Source organism: Ursus maritimus, unplaced genomic scaffold (genome assembly GCF_017311325.1).
Source record: "Ursus maritimus isolate PB19 unplaced genomic scaffold, ASM1731132v1 scaffold_29, whole genome shotgun sequence".
Taxonomy (NCBI): Eukaryota; Metazoa; Chordata; class Mammalia; order Carnivora; family Ursidae; genus Ursus; species Ursus maritimus.
This window is the reverse complement of record NW_024425452.1, coordinates 33,242,091-33,269,187: the sequence shown is the minus strand read 5'-3', so window position 1 is coordinate 33,269,187 and position 27,097 is coordinate 33,242,091. Positions and strand designations below refer to the sequence as shown.

Sequence of the window (27,097 nt, the reverse complement as noted above, 5' to 3'; positions counted from 1 at the left end):
GGGAAATGTTTTGAGCTTTGGATTCACAAGGGACATGAGATGCAGTTTGTGGTTTCAACATGGTGGGAGTCGGGCTATGGCCAAATGAAAGTTAGGTAAAAAAGGAAGAAGACAAATATTTAGAAAAGTGTTAATAACTTTCTTTTTACATCAACTCCTGATTTCTCCCCCCAAAATCATTCCTCTGTTCCCATTCCCGCACTGAATGACCCTTGTCTCACTGACACCATGAATTTGGTTCCTCACCCCCCAAACTTTTTTGAGTCATCACTGAGTATTTCTTTCACATCTCACATCCAGTCGACCAGCAAATCCTGTTGGCATTGCATTCATAATATATGACAGATTTGGCCATTTCTTACCACTTCTGCCTCCACCACCCTAGTCCCCACATTCTTTTTCACCAGGACTATTGCAATGGCCTCCTAATTGTTATTTCCTATTTCTCTCCAGCCCCCTTGCCTGGCAGCTAATGTAATCCTTTAAAAATGTAAATCAGATCATTTCACTCCCCTGCTCAAACTTCCCACACCTTCCCATCACATTTTGTGCAAGGCCCCCTATCAGTGGTCTCAAACACAGATCTGCACCTTAGAATCACCTGGGGAGTTTTGCAAATTACCTTTGCTTGGGGACCATCCCCAAACAACTGAAGTCAGTTCTCTGGGGTTAGGATCTGGGAATTTTAAAAGCTCCCCAGGGGGCACCTGGGTGGCTCAGTCCCTTAGGCACCTACCTTCTCCTCCGGTCATGATCTCAGCATCCTGGGACAGGGCCCACCTCTGGCTTCCTGCTCAGTGGGGAGCCTGTTTCTTTCTGTCCCTCTGCTCCTCCCTCTACTCGTGCTCTCTCTCTCTCAAATAAATATGGTATTTAATAAAAAGAAATAAAACTCTGCAGATATTTCAAAGGCACACTGATGGTTGAGGGTCTTTTCTGGCTACCTCTCCAACCCCATTGCTCACCCCTTTTCTCTTGGCTACCTCTGATTTGCTAGGTTGATTTCCTTGTTGCTCCTCAAGCCTGCAGGGAATAGCATGACTCAAGGCTTCTGCAAGTGTTGCTCTTCATTTCAGCTAGCTACATAACTCATTCCCTCACTACATTCAGATCTCTGCTCAAATGTCACTTTCTCTAAGAGGCCTTTCCTCGCCATCTGCTCTAAAATAGGTTATCAGTCCTCATCTTGCTCTATCCCATTGCCCTCTTTAGTTTCCTTAAAGGAAGTGTTAATATTATGGTACAACCACTTGTTTGTGGTTTCTTTTTTCCTTCTGTCTCGACACTAAGAATGTAAAGTCGAGGGGGCCAGAGATTTTGTCTAATTTTTTCACTGCCATATTTCAAGTTTATAGAATAGTTCCTAGCACATAGATATTGTGGAAGCTTAATACATGCTTATTTATTAGCATTTTAAATTTGTTTTTAAACTTTTTTTAGTTTGTCCAGTAGTAGAAAGGATGCCACTGCCTGGGATCTGTGGCTTAAAGGTTTAGCTTTGCCTCTTTGTTTGTTTGTTTCATTTTGACTTTTTTGGAATTTCACCACGGTCCCTTGTCTGTGAAGCCTGGCCTGGGCACTTGCCCGCAGTGCACTCTGGGGCTTGCCTAGGCTTGCTGTCCCTAATGAATCTCAGGCACACGCGGCTGGGTGGGGCGCCAGCTCCACGTGAGGTGGACCCGCAGGGCTAGCTCCAGGGTGCGCCGCGAAGCCGCAGCGCCATTATTTTCCCCAGACCCTGCAAGCGTCCTGGGGGAGAAACAGATTGCAGGAAGAACTCGGCAGAAAAAACCCTGGAGTTTTAAGTCCAAACTGTTGCCCAGTAGTTCAGGATTCTGTTAAAAATGCAGAGGAGGTAAAATGGAAATTAGTTGTGTTTGTACCGCGATATAATTAACATGTTATAGTCGTTTCAGGTATACGGTGATTTGATAAATGTAATATTGCAAAAGATCACCACAGTGAGTCTGGTTAACCTCCTTCAGCGCACATAGTTACAAATTTTTTTCTTGTGTTGAAAACCTTTAAGATTTAACTTAGCAACTTTTGAATATACAATATAATATTGTTAACTATTGTCACCATAGTGACACTAGGACTTAGTCATTTTATAACTGGAAGTTTGGACTTGTTGGTCACCTCTACCCCCCTCCTCTGTGAGTTCGTGCTTTATTTTGTGTTTGGATTCCACATGGAGGTAAGATTATACAGTATTGTCTGACTTCTCTCACATAGCATAATGCCCTCAAGGTCTATCCATGTTGTTGCTAATAGCAGGATTTCTTTCATTTTTATGGCTGAGTAATATTCCATTGCACATATTTTCTACAACTTCTTTATTCATTCATAAGTGGATAGATATGGATTATTTCCATGTGTTGGCTGTTGTAAATAAGGCTGCAGTGAACATAGGGGTGCATATATCTTTTTGAGTTAGTGTTTTTGTTTCCTTTGGATAAATACCCAGAAGTAGAATTCCTAGATCATATGGCAGTCTATCTTTAATTTTTTGAGAAATCATCTTATTGTTTTCCATAGTGGCAGCACAAATCTGCATTCTCACCAACAGTGCACAAGTGTTCCCTATTCTCCACATCCCTGCCAACAGTTGTTATTCATTGTTTTTTGATAATAGCCCTTCTAACAGGTATGAGATAGTATCATGATTTTCATTTGCATTTCCCTGATGATCAGTGATGTGAAGCATATTTTCTTGCCATCTGTATGTCTTATATGGAAAAATATTTATTCAGATCCACTACGCATTTTTAAATCAGATTTTTTTTTCCTATTTAATTGTATGAGTTCTTTATATATTTTGGATATTAACCTTCTATCTGAACATGATTTGAAAATACTTTCTTCCATTTGAATGATTGCCTTTTCATTTTGTTGGTGGTTTTCTTTGCTGTGCAGAAATTTTTTAGTTTGATGTAGTCCCACTTGTTTATTTTGCCTCTTTTTTTTTTTCTTTAGGTGTCCTATTCAAAAAGCCATCACTAAGACAGATGTCAAGGAACTTAATGCCTAATTTTCTTCTAGGGTTTTTATGGTTTCAAATGTATTGTTCAAGTTTTTAATCTATTTTGAATTTTCGTGTATGGTTTAAGATAACAGTTAAATTTTATTCTTTTGCATGTGCTGTTCTGTTTTCCCAACACCCTTTATTGAAGAGATGGTCCTTTTCTCAATGTATATTCGTAGGTCCTTTGTCTATAAATGAATTGCCCATATATGCATGGGTTTATTTCTGGGCTTTCTGTTCTATTCTATTAGTCTATGTCTCTGTTTTTATGTCAGTACCATACTGTTTTGATTACATAGCTTTGTAATATAGTTTGAAATCAGGAAATGTGATGCCTCCAGCTTAGTTCTTTTTCAAGATTGCTTTAGCTATTTGGGGTCTTTTGTGATTTTGGGGGAATTTTAGAATTGTTCTATTTCTTTGAAAAATGCCATTGGTATTTTGATAGGGATTGCATTAAATCCTGTAGATTGCTTTGGATAGTATGGGCATTTTAGCAATATTCTTCCAGTCGATGAGCATGGAATATCTTTGCATTTATCTGTGTCTTCTTCAACGTCTTTCATCATTGTCTAATGATTTTCAGTGTAGATTTTTCACCTCCATGGTTAAATTTATTGCTAGGTATTATTTTGATGCAAATGTAAGTGGGATTTTTAAAAAAATTTTTTCTGATAGTTTATTAGTGTATAGAAATGCAATTGATTTTGTATCCTTCAACTTTGCTGAATTTGTTTATACTAACAGTTTTTTTGTAGAGTCTTTAAGGTTTCTTATATATGTCATCTGCAAATGGAGACAGTTTTACTTCTCTCTTTCTGTTTTGGATGAATTTTTGGATGAATTAGGCAAGAGCTTTTCTTGCCTAATTTCTCTGACTTGGACTTCCAATACTATGATGAATGAAAGTGGTGAGAGTGGGCATCTTTGTCTTGTTCCTGAGTTAGAGGAAATGCTTTCAGCTCTTCACTGCTAAATATGATGTTAACTGTGGGCTTGTCATATATGGCTTTATTATGTTGAAGTATGTTTCCTCTGTACCCATTTTGTTGAGTTTTTATCACATACGGATGTTGAATTTTGTCAGATGCTTTTTCTGAATCTATTGATGTGATCATATGATTTTATACTTTCTTTTTCAGTGTGGTATATTACACTGATTCTTTTACAGATGTTGAACCATTCCTGCATCCCTGGAATAAATCTCACTTGATCATGCTGTATGTTTTTTTAAATCTGTTGTTTAATTTGACTTGCTAATGTTTTGTTGAGGATTTTTGCATCCATGTTCATCAGGCATATTGGCCTGTAGTTTTCTTCTTGAACTGTCCTTGTTTTGGTATCAGGGTAATTCTGACTTTGTAAAATGAGTTTGGAAGTGTTCCCTCCTCTTCTCTTTTTTGCAAGAGTTTGAGGATTGGCATTAATTCTTTAAATGTTTGGTAGAATTCACCAGTGAAAACATCTGGTCGTTGAGTTTTGTTTGTTGGGAAATTTTTTATTACAGAACCAATCTGCTTATAGTAATTGGTCTTTTCAGATTTTCTGTTACTTCACGGATCGGTCTTGGTAGGTTATATATTTCTAGGAGTTTATCCATTTCTTCTCGCTTGTCTAATTTTTTGGCATATGACTGTTACGATCCTTTGTATTTCTGTGGTTTCAGTTGTAATGGCTCTTCTTTCATTTCTCTTTTTAGTTCTTTGAGTCTTCTCTGTTTTAGTGAGTCTAGCTAAAGTTTTGTCTGTTTTGTTTATCTTTTCAAAAAACCAGCTCCTAGTTTTATTGATCTATTATTTTTTAAATCTCTGTTTCATTTATTTTCACCCTCATCTTTGTTATTTCCTTCCTTCTACTAACTTTAGGTTTAGCTTAATTTTTTTCTAGTTGCTTAAGGTGTAAAGCTATTTTGTTTCTTTGAGATCTTTCTTGTTTTTCAATGTAGGCATTTATCACCATTAATTTCCCTCTTTTTTTTTTTTTAAGATTTTATTTTTTTTATTTGACAGAGAGAGAGAGAGAGAGCAAGAGAGGGAACACAAGCAGGGAAAGAGGAAGGGGGAGAAGCAGCCGCTGAGCAGGGAGCCTGATGTAGGGCTCTATCCCAAGACCCTGGGATCATGACCTGAGCTGAAGGCAGATGCTTAATGACTAAGCCACCCAAGCGCCCCTCATTTCCCTCTTAATAGTATTTTTGAGGCACCCTATAAGTTTTGGTATGTTGTATTTCATTTTCATGTCTCAAGATGTACATTTTTTAAATTTTTTCTTTGACTCAATGGTGGTTATGTGGTTTAATCTCCACATATTTATGGATTATCCAGTTTTCTTCTTGTAATTGAATTTTTTTGTTGTTTCATACAATTGTGGTCAGAAAAGATGCTTGGTATGATTTCAGTCTTCTTAAATTTATTAAGACTTGTTTTGTGGCCTAACATATGATCTATTGTAGAATGTTTTGTATAACATTGAGATTAACATGTATTTGATTGCTTTTGGATGGAATGTTCTGTAAATGTCTGTTCAGTCCATTTGGTCTAACATGTTGTTTAAGGCCAGTGTTTCCTTATTGCTCTTTTATCTGCATAATCTATCTGGGGTATTAAAGTCCCCTACTATCATTGTATTGCTATCTCTTTCTTCCTTTAGCTCTGTTAGTATTTGCTTTATATATTTAGCTGCTCCTATGTTGGATGCATAAGTATTTATAGATGTTAAATCCTCTTGTTTGATTGACACCTTTATCATAATACAATGACCTTCTTTGTCTCTTATAGTCTTTGTCTTAAAATCTACTTGTCCAATGTAAATATAGCTACTCAAGCTTTCTTTTGATTTCCATTTGCATGGAATATCTTTTTCCATCTCTTCGCGGACTCTTTAGTCTGTGTGCCCTTATATCTGAAGTGAGTCTCTTGTAGGCAGCATATAGTTGGGTCTTGTACTTTTTTCCATTTAGCCATTCTGTCTTTTGATTGGAGAATTTAGCTCATTTACATTTGAAGTAATTATAGACAGGTGTTATTGTCATTTTTGTTAATTCTTTTCTGGTTGTTTTGTAGCTCCTCTCCATTACTGTCTTCTCTGGCTCTCATTGTTTGTGATTTGGTGATTTTATGTAGTAGTGTGCTTAGATTCTTTTTATCTTTTGTGTATCTACTATAGGTGTTTGCTTTGTGGTTACTGTGAAGCTTACATATAACAACTTATATTTATAACAGTCTATTTTAAGTTGATGGCAACTTAAGTTTGAATGAATTGTAAAGCTCTACATTTTCACTCCCCCACCAAGTTTTATGTTTTTGATTTCTCAACTTTTTAGCTTGTTTATCCCATTAGCAAATTATTATAGTTATATTTATTTTTACTACTTTTTTCTTTTAATTTTTATACTAGCTTTATAAATGATTAACCTACTATCTTTATAACATATTATTCTGAATTTTACTATATGTTTACCTTTACCAGTGAGACTTACACTTTCATATGTTTTCCTGTTAACAAATTAGTAGCCTTTTGTTTCAGCTTAAAGATGACCCTTTAACATTTCTTGTAAGGCCTGTCTAATGATGATGAATTCCTTTAGCTTTTGCTTGTCTGAAAGACTGTTTGACTCTCCTTCAGTTCTGAAGGATAGCTTCGCTTGTTTGGCTGCTTCCCTCGTATTTTGAATATACTGTGGCACTCCCTCTGGCCTGCATTTTCTGCTGAAAAAGCTACCTATAATCTTAGTAGGATTCCTTTGTACATAACAAGTTGTTTTTCTCATGCTGCTTTTAAGAGTCTCTCCTTGTCTTTAACTTTTGACAATTTAAGTATAATGTGTCTTGGCATGGGACTCCTTGGGTTTATCTTTCGTGGAACTCAATGGGCATCCTAGATCTGGATGCCTGTTTTTTCCCTCAGGTTAGGGAGGTTTTGGGCCAGTATTTCTTTCAAGGGGCACCTGGGTGGCTCAGTTGGTTAAGCATCTGACTCTTGATTTCAGCTAAGGTCACGATCTCAGGATTGTGAGATCAAGCCTCGTGTTGGGTTCCATGCTCAGTGTGGAGTCTGCTTGTCCTTCTCTCTCCTCCTGCTTGTGCTCTCCCTCTCTCGCTCTTAAAAAAAGAGAAAGAAAGAAAGAAGGAAAGAAAGAGAGAGGAAAAAGAAAGAAAGGAAAAGAAAAAGAAAGAAGGAAGGAAAAAAAAGTCTTTTAAAAAAATAATTCTGCCGCTTTTGTTTTCTCTTGTTTTGGGATCCTTATAGTACAACTATCCGTCCACGTGATGTTGCCTCATCAGTCACTTAAGCTGTCTTCAGTCTTTTTTTTCTGCTCCTTTAATTGAACAAATTCCACTGCCCTGTCTTTGAGTTTGCTGATCCTTTTTACTTCTTCATATAGTCTATTATTTAACTCTTCTATTAAAGTTTTTAGTTTAGTTATTGCAATTTCCAGCTTTGTATTTCTGTTTGGTGCTTTTTAAATATTTTCTGTCTCTTTGTTGAAATTCTCACTTTATTCATGCATTGCTTGAATGAATTGCATGACTTCAGTGATCATCTTTGTGACCGTTATTTTGAACTCTATCAGATAAATCACTTATTTGTATTTCATTAAGGTCTTTTTCTGAGATTTCATTCTTCTTTCTTTTGTAACATATTCCTTCTCTCTCTGTTTCCTCCTCTTCCTCCTTGTCTTCCTCCTCCTCCTCTTCCTCCCCTTCTTCTTTCATCTTCTATTTTCTATGTTGGTTTCTATGTATCAGATGAAACAACCACTTCTCCTCATCTTGAAGGAGTGTTCTCGTATAGAAGATGAATCTTACTGTTCAACCCTGTCCTAGCTCTTGGTTGTCTCTCAAATCTTTGTCATTGTCCAAGCAGCCTATTTTATTTTTAATAGCTCCCAGTAGTTGAGAGTATGCCAAAACCTGTCCAGGTCCCAGAGGGGAAGACCTCAGTCAGCACCTAGGCTCAGGCTGATTGGAAGGTGAACCCCCAGCCAGTAGCTTTTAAAGTATACGGGGCGCCTGGGTGGCGCAGCGGTTAAGCGTCTGCCTTCGGCTCAGGGCGTGATCCCGGCGTTATGGGATCGAGCCCCACATCAGGCTCCTCCGCTATGAGCCTGCTTCTTCCTCTCCCACTCCCCCTGCTTGTGTCCCTCTCTCGCTGGCTGTCTCTATCTCTGTCAAATAAATAAATAAAATCTTAAAAAAAAAAAAATAAAGTATGGAAACACACCTCTTTCAGAGGAAGACTGGGAGATAAGAACTTCTGTCTGTTCCCTCTATGTGGAGACCAGGAGTGATAGCCAGTTGAGAAACTGTCTGTTTGTTTGCTACTGTCCCATTGAATCCATGAACAGAAGCGCCACTGGCCACCAGAGCCAGGCTGTCAAGGGATGTGTCTTCTGGGAAGCAGCCACAAAAGATGGGACACCAGATATGTGGGCAAGTTATTTTCTTGGAGAAACTGGTAACGTGGTGCAGGGTAGGGCATGAGTGTGAAGGTGGTGTTTGCCAGCCTCCCTGGTCTCTGGAGAGTATTCAGTCTGCCCCTAGATGTTTGCTTAATTAGAAGTCTGCCATTCAGGGGCACTTGGGTGGTTCAGTTCGTTAATTATCTGACTCTTGATTTTGGCTCAGGTCATGATCTCAGGGTTGTGAGATTGAGCCCTACATTGGGCTCCGTGCTGGGCATGGAACCTGCTTAAGATTCTCTGTCTCACTCTGCTCCTTCCCAACCCCCCTAAAAAACAACAACAACAATAACAAAGAAGTCTACCCTTTGAACTATAGCTATGAAGGGAAGCTGATAGGCTTTATTCACAGAAAGACTGAAAGTTTCAGTCCACTGCGTCTCTACTGTACAAAAGCTGGAAGGCTAATAGGGTTTTCTAAACTCTTATAGTTAAGCTTTTGGATGCAATTTAAATTCTGCCAATCAGATGCATATGTAGGAGAGCATAATTCAGAACTGGTTGAAGTGGGCGAAAGAAGCCGTGGTACGTGACCTATCCAGCTGGTGTGGACTGAGCAGATATTGCAAGGCTCTGAAGTCAGCAGTCCTACAGCCACTTTTCAGTCCCAACATCACTGTGCTTACTGTAATCTGTACCCTAAACTTCTTTACCACTTCATCTGGGTGCAATTGCCATAGTTTTTGAAGTAATTTTTGTTGAGTATACCATTCTAGGTTGACTGTACATCACTCTCCACCCATTTTTAAAGATGTTGCTATATTGTCTTTCCATTTGCATTGTTTCTAATGAGAATTTTGCTCTCTTTTTTATCTGTCTCTGTAAATGTATATAAAATCTCTGCCTGCTTTTAAGATTTTCTCTTCATCACTGGTTGTGAGCAATTTGATATATGCCTTTGTGTAGTTTCTTCAGATTTCTTGTGCTTGGGATTCATTATCTTCTTGCTACTGTGGATTTATAGTTTTCATTAATTTTGGAAAATTCTGAACAATTGTTCCTTTAAGTATTTTCCACGTCCTTTGAAGTTGTCCCCGGAGCTTACTGATGCTTCATTTTGGTTTCTTATTGTTGTATCTTTTTTTCTCTGTTTCATTTTGGGTATTTTCTATTACTGTGTCTCCAAGTTCACTAATCTTTTCTTCTAAAATGTATAATATTCCTTTAGTCTTAGTGTATTTTTCATCTCACCTGTGGTAGGAAGAATTCTAAAATGGCCCCCTGATAGTTTTTCCCTAATCCCCAGAACTGTGAATATGATAAGATATGAGGCTCCCAATTATGTAGTGCTACATAACAAAAGGAATTTTTCAGAGGTAGTCAAAGTTACTAGTCAGTTGACTTTGAGTTAATCAAAAGGGAGACTCTCTGGATGGGCCTGTGTAATTATAGAAGTCTGTAAAGTGAGTGAGTTCTTCAGGATGGTATCAGAAGAAGCCAGAGAGATATGCAGCACACGAAGGACTGAGTACACTGTTGCTGGCTTGAAGATAGAGGGATCCATATAAAAAAGATCTGAGAGTGACCTCTAGGCTCCTAGTAGCCTTTGGTTCACAGCAAGAAAATGGCGATCTCAGCCTTATAGCTACAAGAGACTTGACTTTGCTGACAGCCTGAGTGATCTTGAAATTGAATTCTTCTTCAGAGCCTCAAGATAAGAGTTTAGACAAGCCAGTAGCATAATTTCAGTATATGAGACCCTAATCATCTATTCTAGCCAGTCCCTCCTGGACTTCTGACCCATAAAACTGAACTAATAAATAAGTGTTGTTTTAAGCTATCAAAATTGGGATAATTTGTGCCCTAGCAATGGAAGACCAGTATATCACTGATGTCTTCTTTTATATCTTTCATGTCTCTACTAATTGGGGTCTTCTTTTATGTCTTCCACGTCTCTACATAACTTTTTAAGCATAAGGAATGCTGTTATAAAAATTGTTTTAATGTTCTTTTTTATTATAAAAAGTATTTAATGTTCTAGTTTTAATATTTGTGTCCGTTCTGTGTTAGTTTCATTTGACTGATCTAGTATTCATTGTGCATTATATTTTTCTGTTGTTTTTCATGCCTTGTAATTTTTGATTAGATGCCATGCATGATGAATTTTACTTTTTTGGGTGCTAGATATTTTTAATTTCCTGTAACTATTCTTGAGTTTTGTTCTGGGGGTGCAGTTAGCTTACTTGGTAACAGTTGGATCCTTTCAGGTCTTGCTTTTAATATTTGTGAGGCAGCACCAGAGTTGTATTTAGTTTAGTAGTATTATTTTTCCACCCAGAGGCAAGACCTTCTAAGTATTCTACCAATTCCTTGCAAGTTACAATGTTTTCCAATTTAACTCGTGGGAATAGACACTATTCCTGGTCCTTAGTAGGTACTGAGGTACTATTTCTTCTCATTCTTTCAAGTGGCTCTTTTTTCTGGTAGTTTTCACAAATGCAGGAGCTGATCCATTCTCAGGCTTCGAGATTTTTGACTTCTGTGTGAAGCTTTCTCCTCTCTGGTATTCTTATTCTGCAGACTCTGCCCTCCTTGTCTGCTTAGACTCCAAGCTCTGTCTTTTAGACACTAGAGTCTACCTGGGCTCCACCCAGGTTCCTTTTCCCTGTGCCAAAGCCTGGAAATTCTCTCAAGGCTGTAAACTGAGCAATCACAGGGATTACCTCATTTGTTCCCTATCTTTCAGGGATTGCTGGCCTTCATTGCCTGATGTCCACTGTCTTAAACTGTTGCTTCATGTATTTTCTGCAGCTGTTGTGTGTGTGTGTGTTTTAGGTTCAATCATAAATCTCTTTCCTCCATCTTAGCCAGAAGTCTTTCGTTGATCTTTTGACATGCAGTGGCTTGTCGAGATACACTGCTCATACCTAGAAAACATATCTTGTTAACAAGTACGTATTTAAGGCACAAATCAATGAATGGCATGTATTGTGTACCACATTTATTTATACATTTACTTCCATGTTGTTTTGACATCCAAATAGAATTAGACAACTATTCAAATCAGATTAAGGTTGCCATTAGAAGATAGTGGAGAAAAAGGCAAGTTGTGAGAATGATCAGGAGTTGGCAGTAGAGGATATGGCAAAAATAAAATGATGAGAAAGGAGGAGGGCATATTGTAAAAATCAGTGAGGTAGTAGTGTAGGAGGAATGGAAATAAAGATGAAGAGGGAAATGATCCTTGTAATGAATATGTATTTTCATATGTCGGGGGGTAAGGCTGTGTTTTTTTTCCCTCTGTGTCTCTGTACTACACACTTCTATACATGCATCTTTTCTACATGCATCTACAGGCATGTAGCTCTAAATAGAGGATATGATAAATGAGGATGGTTGTTAATTCCTTCAATAAGTAATTTTTATTTATCATTTATTCTAATTGAGGCACTGGGCTATGATAAAAGATGAAAGTTTTAAGGGTAGATACAGTTCTTCATCCCAAGGATGGTAGCATCTAGCAAGAGGGACAGATAGTAGACCATAACAACAGACTTTGTTGCTAAGCTAAGCATAAACAGGGCACTAACAGAGCCATAGAATGCCACCTATTCCAGAGTTGGGGTGGGGGTGCTCAAGGAAATCATCCCCGAGGTGAGGTTTGAAGGATGAAGAATTGGGCAAATAAAGGGGGAGAGGGAGGAAGGGGAGGGTGTTCCAGGCAGAGGCAACAAGGCTAGTGTTAACAGAGAATGGTTTTGCAGAATGGCAGAGCTCAGTATAGCTGGAGTAAGCACTGTAAGGGGTAAGGGAATTTATTGGAAGGTTTGAGAAATTTGGAAGTAGACTGGTACTTTTTAGGTGTTAATGTAAGTGGTGGCTAGAGTCTAAAGAACATCTGTCCTAAGGATTCCTGGTCATGTGTTTCCTGGATATATAAACCTCTCTGCAGAAGAAACATGGGGTGAGAGATGACATTTTTTCTTGGATTGGTTTTCCTGGGTAAATCCCTCTCTCATCATTTTATAGCCAGGAACTTACCTCCTACATGACGAGATGGGACTTCTTAAAGATTTTGTCTATGTATTCTGGCAAATTGTAGAAGCTCAAGAGAGTGCTTCTGTCTGTTCCAAATAGTTGGACATGTTGCTTATGACTTTTGCAAATAAGGAAATGAAGACCAGGCAATATGAAGTAATGGATAGGTGACTACGTCTTGGCAGTTTTGTTTTCAGAAGAATATTTGGTTTTATTTTGAGCTTTGAGGTAGGGCATTTGAGTTTTTTGAGCACCTGTTCCTTGGTCTGAAGGCATAAAGAAGTGAGGGTTATAGGCCAGTGATGGGTATTAAGGAGGGCACGTATTGCATGGTGCACTGCGTGTTATACGCAAATAATGAATCATGGAACATTACGTCAAAAACTAAGGCTATACTGTATGGTGACTAACATAATAAAAAATTATTGTAAAAAAAAGAAGCGAGGGTGAAATTGCAATCAAGGTATAACAAGTGAGGATGTATCACAGTGACTCATATTTTGGCATTTTAAACATAAGCCAAGCAATTTTTTAATTGTCCAAATATATAGAGTGCAAGGAACAAGCTAAATTACCTTCTTCGATCACTTGAGCTGTTATAAATCACTGATTAAATATTTAAAGTTCTTTTTGTTATTTACAGAAGGCTGATAACTTTAAATTTGCATAATATTTCATAATAGTTTATTAAAAATGATGCACAATGTAGAAAGCAATATATCATTTAAATTACTTACTAAGTAAAGGCTTTCACCTTCACCTGCCTTGTGGTTTATTGGAATAATTTTGATTGTAAAATAGCATTTTCTTTAAGAAAATTTGTATTTTTTATATTAGTTCTCCAGATATAAGATGTGGAAAAGGAAAAGATAATTGTAAATTCTCTGTCCCCTGATGGCCAGTCCTCCCAGACAACATAGAGGTAATATTAGTGTGATGTCTTGAGCATCTCTCTGGGCTCAAATTGGAACCTGCAATTCTAGCTCTTAAAACCTGAGCTTGTTATATAAACTCTCCAAGCATTTGAGCATCAGTTTGCCCAGCTGTGGTGCAGGTATCTCAGTAGTACTTTTATTGTAAGATTGCATTGAGAATTAAATTAGCTCTTTCATGCTAGTACTAGGCATATATTGAAGGTTCAATACACGTTGCTATTATTATTATTATTAGCTCATAGTGGGGTTAAATGTTTTGACTCCCTCTGAGATTTTTATGAAAACTATGGATGTTTCTTCAGAAAAAAATACTTATGCACAGGACATGTTGCATGTATTTTCAAGAGTCTCACCAACCCCTTGTGGCTCTTTCATAATTAAGAGCAGATGAGACGGGGTGATATCCAGTGTACGTGGGGAGGGATTGGCTGGATAAGAACAAGAACATAGATATATATGAAAAATTGGTAAATTTGATAATGAGAAGATATGGAATTCTCTTCAGTTTGCATCTATTTTCTCATTGAAAGAAGAAGCAAAGTTGTTGGTTGAGAATAAGGAAGGTAGGGAGTGTTGGAGGCCTAAGGAGAGGAAAGTGAATAATTGGGAGAATAAGAAAATGAATTGCATAGGGGAAATAGAGCAGGATTGCCAGGTGGTGCTGGGGCCCATTGGAGATTTGTAACCACAAATTCAAAGAGACCAGACAACTGTTTAAATACAAATGCAGAGTAGAAAAATAGTTGAGTGTAATCAGGTTTAGGCATTTCCAGATGAGTATTATGGAAGGAGAGGCAAGGGAATTGTGGTATATGATTATAGTTCTCATGTGATTTCACCTACCCCTTGTTATAGCCTTTGCAGAAATCTTGAGCCATGTGGTGACATGCAGACCCTCTATTACTGGGAAGTGGTGGGATATCCATCATGGCAGTGGCAGAAGTACTCTCCCTCCTACTTCCTCATTGCTCTCTTCCTTATCAGGAGCCAGAGGGCTCAGAATCTTCATCTGCTGTTGCCTTGTAAGGAGGAGATGCCTTTCCGAGATGGGGCAGGGAGGAATCTGTACTCTAGAAGAGATATTTGTGCTTCTTTCTAACTATGCTATCTTAGGTAACTATATTACTTCTGCTAATTCCATCTTAGGCAACTACATTTCTTTCTTTTTTTTTTTTTTAATAGAGATTTTATTTATTTATTTATTTATTTATTTATTTGACAGAGAAAGAGAGACAGCCAGCGAGAGGGAACACAGGCAGGGGGAGTGGGAGAGGAAGAAGCAGGTTCCCAGCGGAGGAGCCTGACGTGGGGCTCGATCCCAGGACTCCGGGATCACGCCCTGAGCTGAAGGCAGACGCTTAACGACTGAGCCACTCAGGTGCCCCAAGGCAACTGCATTTCTGACGAGAGAGTGTTCTGTTGGGTTACAAAGTGTTCTTTGATCAAGTATCTATGCCTTTAATAAAACATTTTCCAAGAAGAAGCACTTTGAATATAAGTCATGTTCATACTGAATTTCTGTTGACTTAGAGGGGAAAATAATGCCTTATTTTGCTTGCCTTAAAGGGTAGGAAAATCAAAACAAACAAAGATAAAGGGTATAGCTTTTCTTGCTCTTTTTAGAAAAGTGTTCTAAATTTCTGTATGTATTTGACTCAACTGGTAGCATTTTATTTTTTCCATCAACTTATTTCGGCTAAACCCTTGAGAATAGGAGTTGCTAGCAGTTTCCTTCCGATTACTGCAAGAATTTGCACTGTGATGAAACATAATCCAGGGAAGCCACAGAGCAATAGGAAGGCCAACAGTTTCTGCTCCTACCACCTCCACTGGATCTGGGTTTCTCCTTTCAAGACTGAGTCCCAGTTTGTTTCTCAAGCAAAGCTATTTTCCCAGTTAATGTGGAGATCCAGCGCACATCCTACTCAGGCAGGAAATTAAGAGTGTGCTCTTGTCTGCTATATGCTGTAGAGAAGCAACATGACATGAAAGTGGGAAAAGATAGGCTTTCAAAGTCACCTAGACATGAGCTAAACTATTGATTTATTGCAATTTGTAATAATTTTTCTGAGTCTCACCTATAACTGAAGATTTTAATTTCTCCTCCTCCTCATCCTTGTCCTCCTCCTCCCCCTCTTCCTCCTCCTTTTCCAGGGTATTCTAGCTACATATGACAAAAGCATTGAAATCAAACTGACTTCAACCATAATGAGGATTTTACTGGCTTGTGAAACTGGAAATCCTAGGTAGGATGGCTTCCAAGTAAATGTCATGGCCCCTGCTTCCGGTTTTTGTATTTTTTAGCTTTTCTCTTCTTAGTGTACTGAATTCATTCCCAGTTTGGCAGCAGTTCAGGGCCTTGCATCACAAGGAACAATTTTTGAGGAATATCCAGAATATCTTCCAGAAGGTGAGGAGGAACTTTTACAGAAGCTCCAGGAAGCCTCTCCCTGGTATCAGTGGGTCATATGACAGTTTACCAACCTCTGGAAAGGAGGATGAGATTTCTTTTAGATAGCTAAGATACCCTAAGAACTGGAGATGGGGTCAGCCTTCTCTGAGGCTGTATAGAGGAAGAGAAAATCCATGGAAGGAAATCAAGACTGTTAGGAAGAAAGAAGGCAGGAATGGATGAAGGGTAAATAAGAACAATCCAGTCTACCCAGAGCTCAGGCACTACTTTCTCTTAGCTCTTCTGCTTGTGTAACAAGTAAGCTCCCTTCTCTGTTTGGTTCCAGGTTAAGATTGTTCAGCCACCTGGCTCCAGAAGTCACTTACATCTACCAAGGGCATTCCCTTGAACTAGACTTTCTGGGCACACAGTTTATACTAGAGTCTTGGAGACTCTGCCCTCTTCCTTTGTCACTCATTCTTTCTTTGTGCTTTTGGTGGGCTGGCTTTTCTGACAGGATTTTGTATTTTCTTTCAGGAATTAATATTCTTTTTGGCATTCTCACCATCTGAGGCTTCCAGGTCTCATTTGAGATTCCTGTGCTCCACTCAGAACTACCTTTCCCAGGAGCTCATCATCTGTTTTTTTCTTGTTATAGATTTTGACATCAACTTTGAAAAATCTAAAACCCAACTGTGATTAATCTCTGTCCATTATACCAGATTCTTTTCAATACCAAATTATTCTCATTGTCGTGATCCAGGGGCATGGATTGGATAAAGGAGAAAAGGCATGGACTGCTCCTGGGGGAGCCACAGCTATGATTCCTTTACTGGGACAAGAATGGCTCCACTGAGGGGAAGCCTTCTCAGCTTGTGGATTGGAGGACGAGGCTCCATGTGCAGCATGAAGAACTGGTCTGCTTGCTCTGTTTCGAGGGGTTGCTGCCATTGAGGAAAGGGAAAGCACTGTGTTCTTGTAATTACATACTCACCAGTGACTAATTTCAAAGAATTTTAAAGCATAGTCCCAATTTTTCAAAAACACAAATTAAAAACTGATTTACTCTAAGGTTGTTTTTCACTCCTGACAGCAACTATATGTCATAATCTGTCAAACTCCCTCCAGGGAGGAATATGTGTTACTGTGAATGAAGGGCCTACACAGGCCCCTTTCTGATGTTCTGTTCCAGAGACAATACTTTTTTTGTTTCTTGGAAAGAATAATGGCACTAACTTGGCACTTACAGATGCACATGATAAGACTTTTTACTATATTTAAGACATTTATAAAAGGGTCAAGGATTCAAGTGATATTACTTTCATGATATTAACCAACTTTGAGTGCAAACTATGTGCTAAGTATTAAAGTGTATTAATCTATTTAGTCTCCACAGACTGCTATGAGGGTAAGTGGTATTATTTATCTGTTGAAGCTAGGATCCAGAAAGATAAAGTAATTTGTCCAGATTAACCCAGTTGGTAAACAGCAGAGCTGGATTTAAATCTAGCACTCTGTTTCCAAAGCATTTGCTTTTCACCACTTACATCTCTTGGAAGTCTGCCCTTCACCCTTTTACAACACATTCCTTGCAGGTTATATGTTGTGTTACTTCTCTGATCCTTAGGACTATTCCTTTGTTGTCTTTTTTTTCTTGGCTCTTTTACTCTCTTCTATTCCTTTTCGTGATTTCAGCATCCTTTCTGTGTGGAGACAGGTTCATGCCAGCAAGGAGTGGTCTGACAGTGCCTGAGGGAAGAACCAGGTAGGTTGAAAGAGGGGTATTGGACTAGATGAAATCAGTGAATAATAAATTAATTCCAGGGGATCTAAAAGATTCTGAGGGCCTAGAAGAGAGGGGTCCAGAATCTTAGCAGATAGAAAGTTGTATACAGTGGCCTTAGTAAGCAGTTAGGCAGCAGAGCATGGGGCCACAGACCTTCTGTTTCTCACTTGGGCCTGTTCATCGCTTGATCCACTCTATTTCTAGTTCTGTTTCTGGCGACCAGCACTTTTATATGCCCTTCCCAGCGTTGTTCCTGTGACACACCATTATTTTGCCTTTGATGGGCTCCTAGGTGAAAATCGTAGAACAGAAGCTGTTTCTTAGTTTTTTTTAATGCATCAAAAATTTAATGAATGCTTACTATATTTCCATACACAAAAATCACACCAAAATGGATGTAAAAATTGAATGTAAGACCTGAACCCATAAAACTCCTAGAAGAAAACTTAATAGGTAAGCTTTTCAACACTGGTTTTGGCAATGATTTTTTGCATTTGACACCAAAAGCAAAGGCAACAAAAGCAAAAATAAACAAGTGAGCCTACATCAAACTAAAAGCTCAGCAAAGGAAACCATCAACAAAATGAAACCCATGGAATGGGAGAAAATATTTGCAGACCACATATCTGATAAGGGGTTAATAATATCTAAAATATATAATAATTCATACAACTTAATATAAAAACAGAAAAAAAACCATAATTAAAAATGGGACAGGGGTGCCTGGGTGGCTCAGTTGGGTAAGTACCTGCCTTTAGCTCAGGTCGTGATCCCAGAGTCCTGGAATCAAGCCCCAAGTTGGGCTCCCTGCTCAGCAGGGAAGTCTGCTTCTTCCTCTCCTTCTGCCCCTCCTCCTGCTTGTGCTCTCCTTCTCACTCACTTTCTCTCTCTCTCTCAAATAAATAAAATATTTTTTAAAAATAGGCAAAGGACCTGAATAGACATTTTCCCAAAGAAAAACCTACAGATGACCAACAGGTACATGGAAAGATGTTCAACATCACTAATCACCAGGGAATTGCAAATCAAACCTACAATGAGATATCACCTCACACCTGTTAGAATAGCTATTCTCAAAAGACAAGAGATTCCTCATATGAGTGAAATCGTACGGTATGTGTCTTTCTCTACTGACTTATTTCACTCATATGTGGAATTTAAGAAACAAAAGAAAGAGAAAAAGAGACATAAAACATTCGCTTAAAATACAGAGAACAAACTGATGGTTGCCAGAGGAGAGGTGTGGGTGGGTGGGATGGGTGAAATAGGTGATGGGGATTAAGAGTACGCTTATCTTGATGAGCATTGAGAAATGTATAGAATTTTTAAATCATTATGTTGTATACCTGAAGCTAATGTAGCACTGTTAATTATACTTGAATAAAAGACATGAAATGAGGAAAAATAAAAATATTGGATGAAGGAAAAAAAGATAATCATTGCTGGCAAAGATAAGGAGGAAAGAGAACCATTGCACACTGTTGGTGGAATTTTTTTCCCACTATGAAAAACAGTATGGGGGTTCCCCAAGAAAATAAAAACAGATCTTCCATATGATTCAGCAATCCCTTCTCTGAATATATCCAAAGGATACAAATCTATTATCTTAAAGTGAAATATCTACACGCCCATGTTTATTGTAGCATTATTCACAGCAGCCAAGATGTGGGAACAACCTAATTTTCCATCAGTGGATGAATAGATCTCTCTCTCTCTCTCTCTCTGTCCCCCCCACTCTCCCACTCTTTCTTTTACACACACACACAGGAATATTATTCAACCTTTAAAAAGAAGAAAAGCCTATAATTTGCAGAAACATTTATTAACCTGGAGCACATTATGCTAAGTGAAATAAGTCAGAGAAAGATAAATACTGTATGGTATCACTTATATGTAAAGTTAAAAAAACTCATGGAAACAGAATTGAAAAGTGGGGTCGTGAGCTGGGAATGTGTGAAATAGGTGGAGGTTGGTTAAAGGGTACAGACTTTGAGGTATAAGATGAATGAGGTCTGAGGTTCTAATGCATAACATGGTGACTATAACTGATAACACTGTATTGAATAATTGAAATTTGCTAAGAGGGTAATACTTAAATGTTCTCACACACGACGAGGGTGAATATGTGAGGTGACGGATGTGTTAATTAACTGGATGGGAGGAATCTTTTCACAGTGTGTATGTATATCACATCATCACATTGTATACTTTTATACACAATTTATACACAATTTTATTTCTCAGTTATATCTCAACAAAGCTGGGGGGGAAAAAAACCAACAAACACTTTCTGGAGCCTTTTACTGTGATGGTGACAGTGGGCTAGAGAGAACCTGGGAGCACATTCTGTATGAAGCTTTCCTTGCAGGTCCCTGAAATTAAAACCAAATTAAACTTTCATCACTACATGTGATGGTATATTATGTTTGTCTAATGAGCCCTTATATTTTCTCTTACTTTCCCATTGTTTTCAGCTGTACGATATCTGAGGCAGGAGACTGTGTGAGAACAGAGATTTCTCTCAGTGACCAAAGGTACGTGGCCTAAATGAATCGTGACAAAACACTGCCTGGCATCTTCCCAGGTGTCATACGTATGTGAGAAGAGGGGTGAGGAAGAGGTAAGTATTGGGTAAGGACTGTGGAAGGTTACCTGTTTGCTACTGCATGTTTTTATACTCTGGTGAAAATGTACAATTACATGGCATGCTGATTTAAATTCATTTTAACACTAGATATAAAATTCTCAGAAGAAAGATTATCAGCCTGCCTATTTACTAAAAATCAGGCAAGCTGTGGCTGAAAATGTTTAATGAAAATAGACTCTTTGGGGGAAACCATGCTGAACTATCGTTGCTTAAGGGCCTGTGTGCAGGTTCCTGTTATTGGCAGGGCACTCACTCCATCAGCGTGAGTGACATCCTTCTCTCCTCTGGCCTTCCGCTCCACTGGCTCGTGGCCATTACCATTCTCAAGGTTAAACTATGAATAAGAGTGCTGTTAGTTGGAAGGCTGAGAGTGTGAGAATCTTTCCCTTTTGGTCCTAATTCTGAATAACGTTCACTAGCAATTCAAGCCTGTCTTTTTACCCATAAAACCAGTGTGTTGCTCATGCTTTGTTCTTTATACTTGCTGAGCCTCCGTTTCCTTGTCTATTAAGTGGAGAATACAGATTTCAGAGTTTCTTTCCAGCTCTGGTCTCCTGTGGTGTCTATGATCTGACAACCCTGAGAAGAGGACGAAAGTAGTTCATCAGTGGGGAACCTCATCTTAAGTAGCAAAAGAGTTTCTGGAAAAAAAAAAAAAAGTGTGTAGAAAATTGAATTTTAAACATGCCAAAAAAATGGTTTTTGAAGGAAATTTTTAGTGACCTGCTTTGGAAAGTTCTTTTCTCCAACTTCACCTAATTTGACATGTTTTGATAGCTTGTCTTAAAACAACCACTTATCTATTGTTTTCTTTCTATAAAATATAAACTTGTTTTACCATATGCTTGTTAAATGGTAAAAACATCAATAAAGTCCTCAATCTCTATGGTGCTGTGTGGAAATCATCTGAAGAGACTTAAATATATAGTACTTGCCTCTGGGAGAGTGTCTGATATATCAGTTGTGTGTATAGATGAAGGACAAAAGACAAGTGAAATCATGATATTTTATTTGAGTACAAGGAATAACAAATATCTCAAGTGATATACTGAGTGAATTTTTATTCAGTGGATGGAAGAAGACATCATTTTCTGTAGTAAATTAAAGAGCACAGGTTGTAGTAAATTAAAGACATCTTCTGTAGTAAATTAAAGAGCACAGAATTTATGAACCCCCAAAGGGAAAGAGAGATGCCCCATTGATTTGGGGAGAAGACGACGAGCATGTGACGACATCTGGAAGACTTGAAAATATAAGCTTAACTCATTCTGAAAATCCAGTTTTCTTTACTGTGGTAGGTGGGATAGTGCCCCCCAAAGATGTCTATACCTTATCCCTGGAATCTGTCACTATGTTACTCTGCATGGCAAAAGGGACTTTTGCAGCTGTGATTAAGGTTGGGGAGGTGAACCTGGTCTAATTATATTAGTCCTTTAAATCAGAGAGCCTTTCCTAGAGATGTAATCTCTAAATCTCTAAAAAAGGATCAAGGAAATGGGGTGTCACTGGCTTTGAAAATGGAGGAAGAGACTGTGAGCTAAGGAGCGCTGGCAGCCTCTAGAAGGTAGAAGAGTTGACAAAACAGATTCTCCCCCAGGAACCTCCAGAAAAGAATGAAGCTTTGGTCACACCTTGATTTCAGTTGAGATGTGTACCAGACTTCTGAACTACAGAACTGTAAGATAATAAATTTGTTGTTTTAAGCAACTAAATTTGGAGTGATTTGTTACAGCAGCAATAGAAAAACAATATACTTAAATTCATATCCATGTAAATAAAAACTCTGACATTTGAATGTCAAATGACTTTACAAAAAAAAAATCAAGATTTCAGCCTCAAAATCTCTTATATCATGCGCCAACAAGGAAGCGTTTATGTCTTGCAATGTTGAAACCAGATCAAAATAAAAATGGGGTGCTTTAATATCTCTGACCACCTGTGTGGTCTTTCCTTGGCCCAAGCAGGCTGATCCTTTTTTGATGTACACCAGGCTTTCTTTTGGGGATGGTGGCTCTTTGCCTTTTATCATTAACATGCCTTAAAAGCCTTTCGATTTGTACCTTGCCATTTGAATTACTTTTGTTAAGTGTTTCAAGATTTTTACAGAGAGTATAATATTCTAATCTTTTTCTCAAGAATTCTTGCTTTAACTTATGCTTATTATTATTTGAATGTACTTTGAATGAACTGAATTTGCTGGGTCTTTGTTCTTTCTCTTAATGTTTAGATGCTCTTGGCCTTGAATATTGAGACAAGATCTACCCATTTCATTTGAACACATTGTGTATAATTTGACATGCAAATAACTTGTTGTAGTGATTCCCAGGTATAGAGGCCTCCAGGCAAATATTTTTTGCAGATCCCTTCTCCACTATCTAAAGACTTGGCCTTTAGTCTCTTTCATCCAAAGAAGTAGAGCCAACCTGAGCAGTTTAGAGTAGACTCAACCGAGGGCCACACCTTTGTCCTGCTTAGTCCAAAGGTGAGGGAAATTCCAAAGCAATGGATTCATGCGAAACGATGGTGCCTCCCTTGGTGTAAAAGAGGAAAGAAAGGAAACTGTTTGTCCCAGCCTGTATCGGTTGAAAGCTGGATGCATGGAAAACATTCAAAGACCTTAGAATTCCATCTTTATAATCTACCCAGCCTGCCCACTTCAGCCACAGCTGTTTTTGTTTAGTCTGAATACTGTTTGTATCCCCCCAGAATTCAAGTGTTGAAATCTTAATGCCCATTGTAATGGTCTTAGGAGGTGGGACAGGTGATTAGGTGATCAGGGTGGAGCCCTCATGAACGGGATTAGTGCTGTTATGAGAGAGACCCCATAGAGCTTGCTTAGCCCCTTAATTAGTGAAAACACAGAAGTCTTGACCTGAAGAGGACCCAGTCATGCTGCCATCCTGATCTGGGTCTTCCGACATCCAGAACTTTGAGAAGTAAATTTCTGGTTTTTGTAAGCCATCTACCCTGTGGTGTTTTGCTATAGCAGCCTCAGTGGATTAAGACATCGCATTAACTCACTTAAAAAAAAATGTGATTCATAGGCTACAGAGAAGTCTCATGGAAGGCCTGAGAATGCTGAACAACTAGTTCTTAGGAAGAGCGGGCCCTGGGGTAGCACGAACAAGCTCAGCCCTCAGCTCATGGACTTTCTAGTACTTTATCACTTTCTTTCTCTTGATCTTCCAACAGTCTGAGGTTCTCAGCATCCCAGTACAAATTTCTAGAAGAAGAATATGATTGCCTCTCACCTACTCCCACCATCATGGTCCCTGGGACAACCATCTTGCTTGGGAGAATCACATGGAATAAGCATGGCCATCAGGACTGGCCTTTATCAGGGGACAAGACTGGGAATAACTCCTAGAGTAGGTGCTTTGGTGGAGCAGGCCTGTCTGGCCCACCAATTCGTATGTCCCACTCCCACTGCTCCTCTTTATACCCTCTACATTTTAGCCTCTTGCCCCTCAATTGGTATATCATTTTTTGCATTGTTTTCCTGTTTTGTTACTTTTTTTAGAATACAACTTCAGATTTTCTCTTTAGCAGTTTGTTACTCCAATTAGGAGGCATTCTGGCCAATGTTTATCTTGGAGGCTATTACCAACACACTGGGTCCATTTCTTGTCTTGCCTTACTACCATCAGGAGCTATAAGGCGCAGGAGACATTTGATTCCTACGTTTCTTGTAGCAACAGCTCCTCTGGTCTATAGGTTATGACCCTATTTTACATCTTAGAATGATCATTCTGGCTGCCGTATGATGAATGTAAGCTCTAAGGGAACAGGAGACAAAGTAGCATAACCATCCTAGATGCTATTATAGTGGTCCAGGGGAGAGATGGGTGTGTCTTGGACTAGGATGGAGAAGTGGAGGCTATGAAAAGTGATCAAATGTGGCGTGTATTAAAGTCAGTACTACTTGCTGTGGACTGGATGTGGAGGGTGAAAGAGGGAAGAGTAACTCCAAGTGTTTTGTGGTATTTGAGTAAATGTTGATGCCATTTACTTAGCCAATGAATACTTGGGAAGAAATAAGTTTAGGGAAAATGGGAAGGAATCATCAGTTGAGCTCTTGACCTACATAATTACTCTTTTCTTGAAACATTTTCTTCTTCTGGCTTTGAGAAACATCTCTTGCCTTTTCTGCCATGTCCACCACTCATTCCATTTCTTTTTTAGATCCTCCTCTTCCCAATCCACAAAGACTGTAATAATGTAAGGATGCTTATTTTTTTTTCTGCCTAGGTGATTCTTCATCCAAGCGTTTCAATACTATGTGTGTTTGATTTCTAGATTTATGTCTCCAGGCCAAACATCTCTAACTGTAGAAGCATATAAATAACTTCCTCACCATGTCACCTGGGGTATCTAATAAGCATCTCAGACTCTTGACTTAACTTTTTGGGCAAAGATGGGAATTTCTCAGAACTTCAGATATTCTATGGTGGGCCTTTTTGTCTTTTTCAGACTGTGTCTTTAGGTTATACCTGGAGCTTTTCTAAATTTCTTAGACTTTTAGTGATATGAACTCACTGGCTAGGGCTTTTTTTGGCCATTATATGCCAGATTTGGTCCATCCAAGAAATGCTATTGGAGAGCTTTTTTAGGGGTTTCTTATCCAAAGCTATCCTATAACTAGACTTCTGAAAGTATATTCAGGGAGAGGTAAAATGTTTTATGACATGCTCTAGTAATACCTTCACTATGCTCATTGGAGTTGATAATAGATATTTGATAATTTCACCGAATATCCAGGTTTGGATCCCTACTGGATTTTCTCTCTCATTTATTTACTTTAAAATTGAATGAAGTATTGTCAATATATGAATCCCAGGAAGCAGGATGACTGGTGAGAAGTGTTTGTTTAATAATTTGATAATTTGTCTTCATTGTAGATAGGCCATACTGAATTTTATAAGGTTTTAAGTTCAAAATAGATTTCAAAATATGATTCTTAATAGGCACCCTGTGTTCCAATGTGGTGAGAGAGAAGGGCATAGACTTTGGAAGTCAGATATTCCTCAGTTCAGATTCCAGCTCTACCACTTACTAGTTGTGTGAACTTGGGTGAGTGGTTCAATTTCTGTTAGTATCGGTTTTCTCTTCCTTATTAAGGAGTTAATAACTGCTTTTGCAATGAGAATTAGGTCAGTTTGTGTTTGTTAACAGGCTAACACACTGCTCTGGAGGCTGCAGTGGTCTGTCATGGGAGGTTTCCAGCCAAAGGTATTAATTAAGATTCATTAGGCTAGTCAAAATGGGTTGTCTGTTTTGCTTCCATCTTCAGTCTCTTGCATCTCCATTAGTCTCATAGTCATAGCCATGGCTGTGACTCTAATTTTGTTTACTTGCCCTCTACATAGATCTGCCAGTTTCACCCCTGCATAAAGTTTGCCGTGCCTTTTTGGCATACCCACCTGGTGTCCTTACTCCCTGGTCCTCCCACTCATCCTACATGCTTGCTTCTCGAATCTGCATCCGTAGTCTGCTATTCTTGCTCCTGTTGCTCACTTGCCGACATCTTCTTTATCTGTCTTGACACTCACCTGTTCTGATGCTCTCCGCTCTTGAACCTGAGCTCTGTATCTGTTCTCCCTCTTGACCTCTACCCACCCCCTGCTAGCCTCCTCCATTCACTCAGCAGACCGAGTCATGAATATTTACCAAATTATGTAAGAAAAAAAAGAGTTAATTTTCCCTTCCTAAAAGACATTTTAACCAAGCTCTGTTTTTGCTATTGCTATGAAGGCCTTTAATATCGGTGCTTGCCTGCATTTTGGTAAAATAACCTATTGTGAGATAAATGGAAAATTCTCTAATGTATAATTAGAGTATATTATAAAATTACATATACTCATGGAACACTGGGACAGCAGGGAGCAATTAGCATGCAAAATACAACCTGAAGTTACAAATAATAATAATTACATATAGGAGTATTTAATTTTTCATGTCTTATAAAATACAGCAAGGAAACTAAATCTGAAGCCAAAGTCTTGTGTCTGGAAGGAGTTATGTCAACTTAAATAAACATCAGTCTTCAGTGAGTGAGATTAATCAAAAGGCCAGATCAGTGGACACTTCTGCGGACTAAATGATATTTTCTGACCTTAAGAACATCATTTCTGTCTACTGAAGGACTATATCAAAATCAGGTTTGTGGGTAATTTGAGGGTGTAGTTCAGACTATGTCCAACATTTTACTGGGAATTTCATGTGTATTCTGGCTCGGAGAAGAAAAGAAAAAGCCATGTTTTTGTAACTCAAAAATTGTTTTTCTGAATTCTATAATATATACTCAGGTTTAATTGGACTTAATGGTTCTCATGGAACAAGGGCATTTGACCATTTAAATTTGAGTAGTGGGAGTCCACATGGTAAACAGAATATGCACCATTATAAAGTAAACCCTTTTTATTTATAGTGATCCAGCAAAATCTGAGTGTCTTTGTGTATGTCACTAACGGACTTGGAAAATCAGGTGCGGAAAGCTCAAGAATAACCTTCCCAAAGAAAGCTATGGCCCAATGTGGATATTAAACCTTAGTGTTTAAAAGTAAAAAAACTTTTAAATGTTTGCAGAAGATTTTCTTAAGCAATTCTGGACTCTTCATACGGTCTGGAAAACAAGGCAAAAACTTGGCTTCTTATGGGTGCTTGACATAATGTGAAAAGTGTTATTTTGTTTTCCCTATAGGGGTAAAAAGATAATAGGACAGTCCTAGGTTCTCAAAATAGATTTTTATCTAGATAAGGTACAGAAACACATTCCTCTTTATTCAGTTCTCAATCACTCCAGAAGGGGTGGCCTGATTTTTGCTTTGTTGTGATATTAAAAGTGACCAGTTTAGGGTAAAATATTAGAAGTCA

At 38.4% G+C, this 27,097-nt stretch overlaps 1 protein-coding gene across 2 annotated transcripts in view; it reads left to right on the top strand.

The window, feature by feature from the left end:
- UBE3D (ubiquitin protein ligase E3D) overlaps positions 1-27,097 on the top strand; it is a 523,493-nt gene that overhangs the window by 266,441 nt on the left and 229,955 nt on the right. Inside the window, exon 10 of one of the 2 annotated variants that reach the window (XR_005838364.1) lies at positions 20,052-20,111. Coding sequence is in view for 1 of the 2 variants with exons in the window: in XM_040643700.1 (XP_040499634.1) it covers positions 20,052-20,066 (15 nt within the window). In the remaining variant the exon portion in view is untranslated. Of the gene's footprint in view, positions 1-20,051; positions 20,433-27,097 lie in introns of those variants that run through there. The other variant, XM_040643700.1, reaches the window with a different exon arrangement.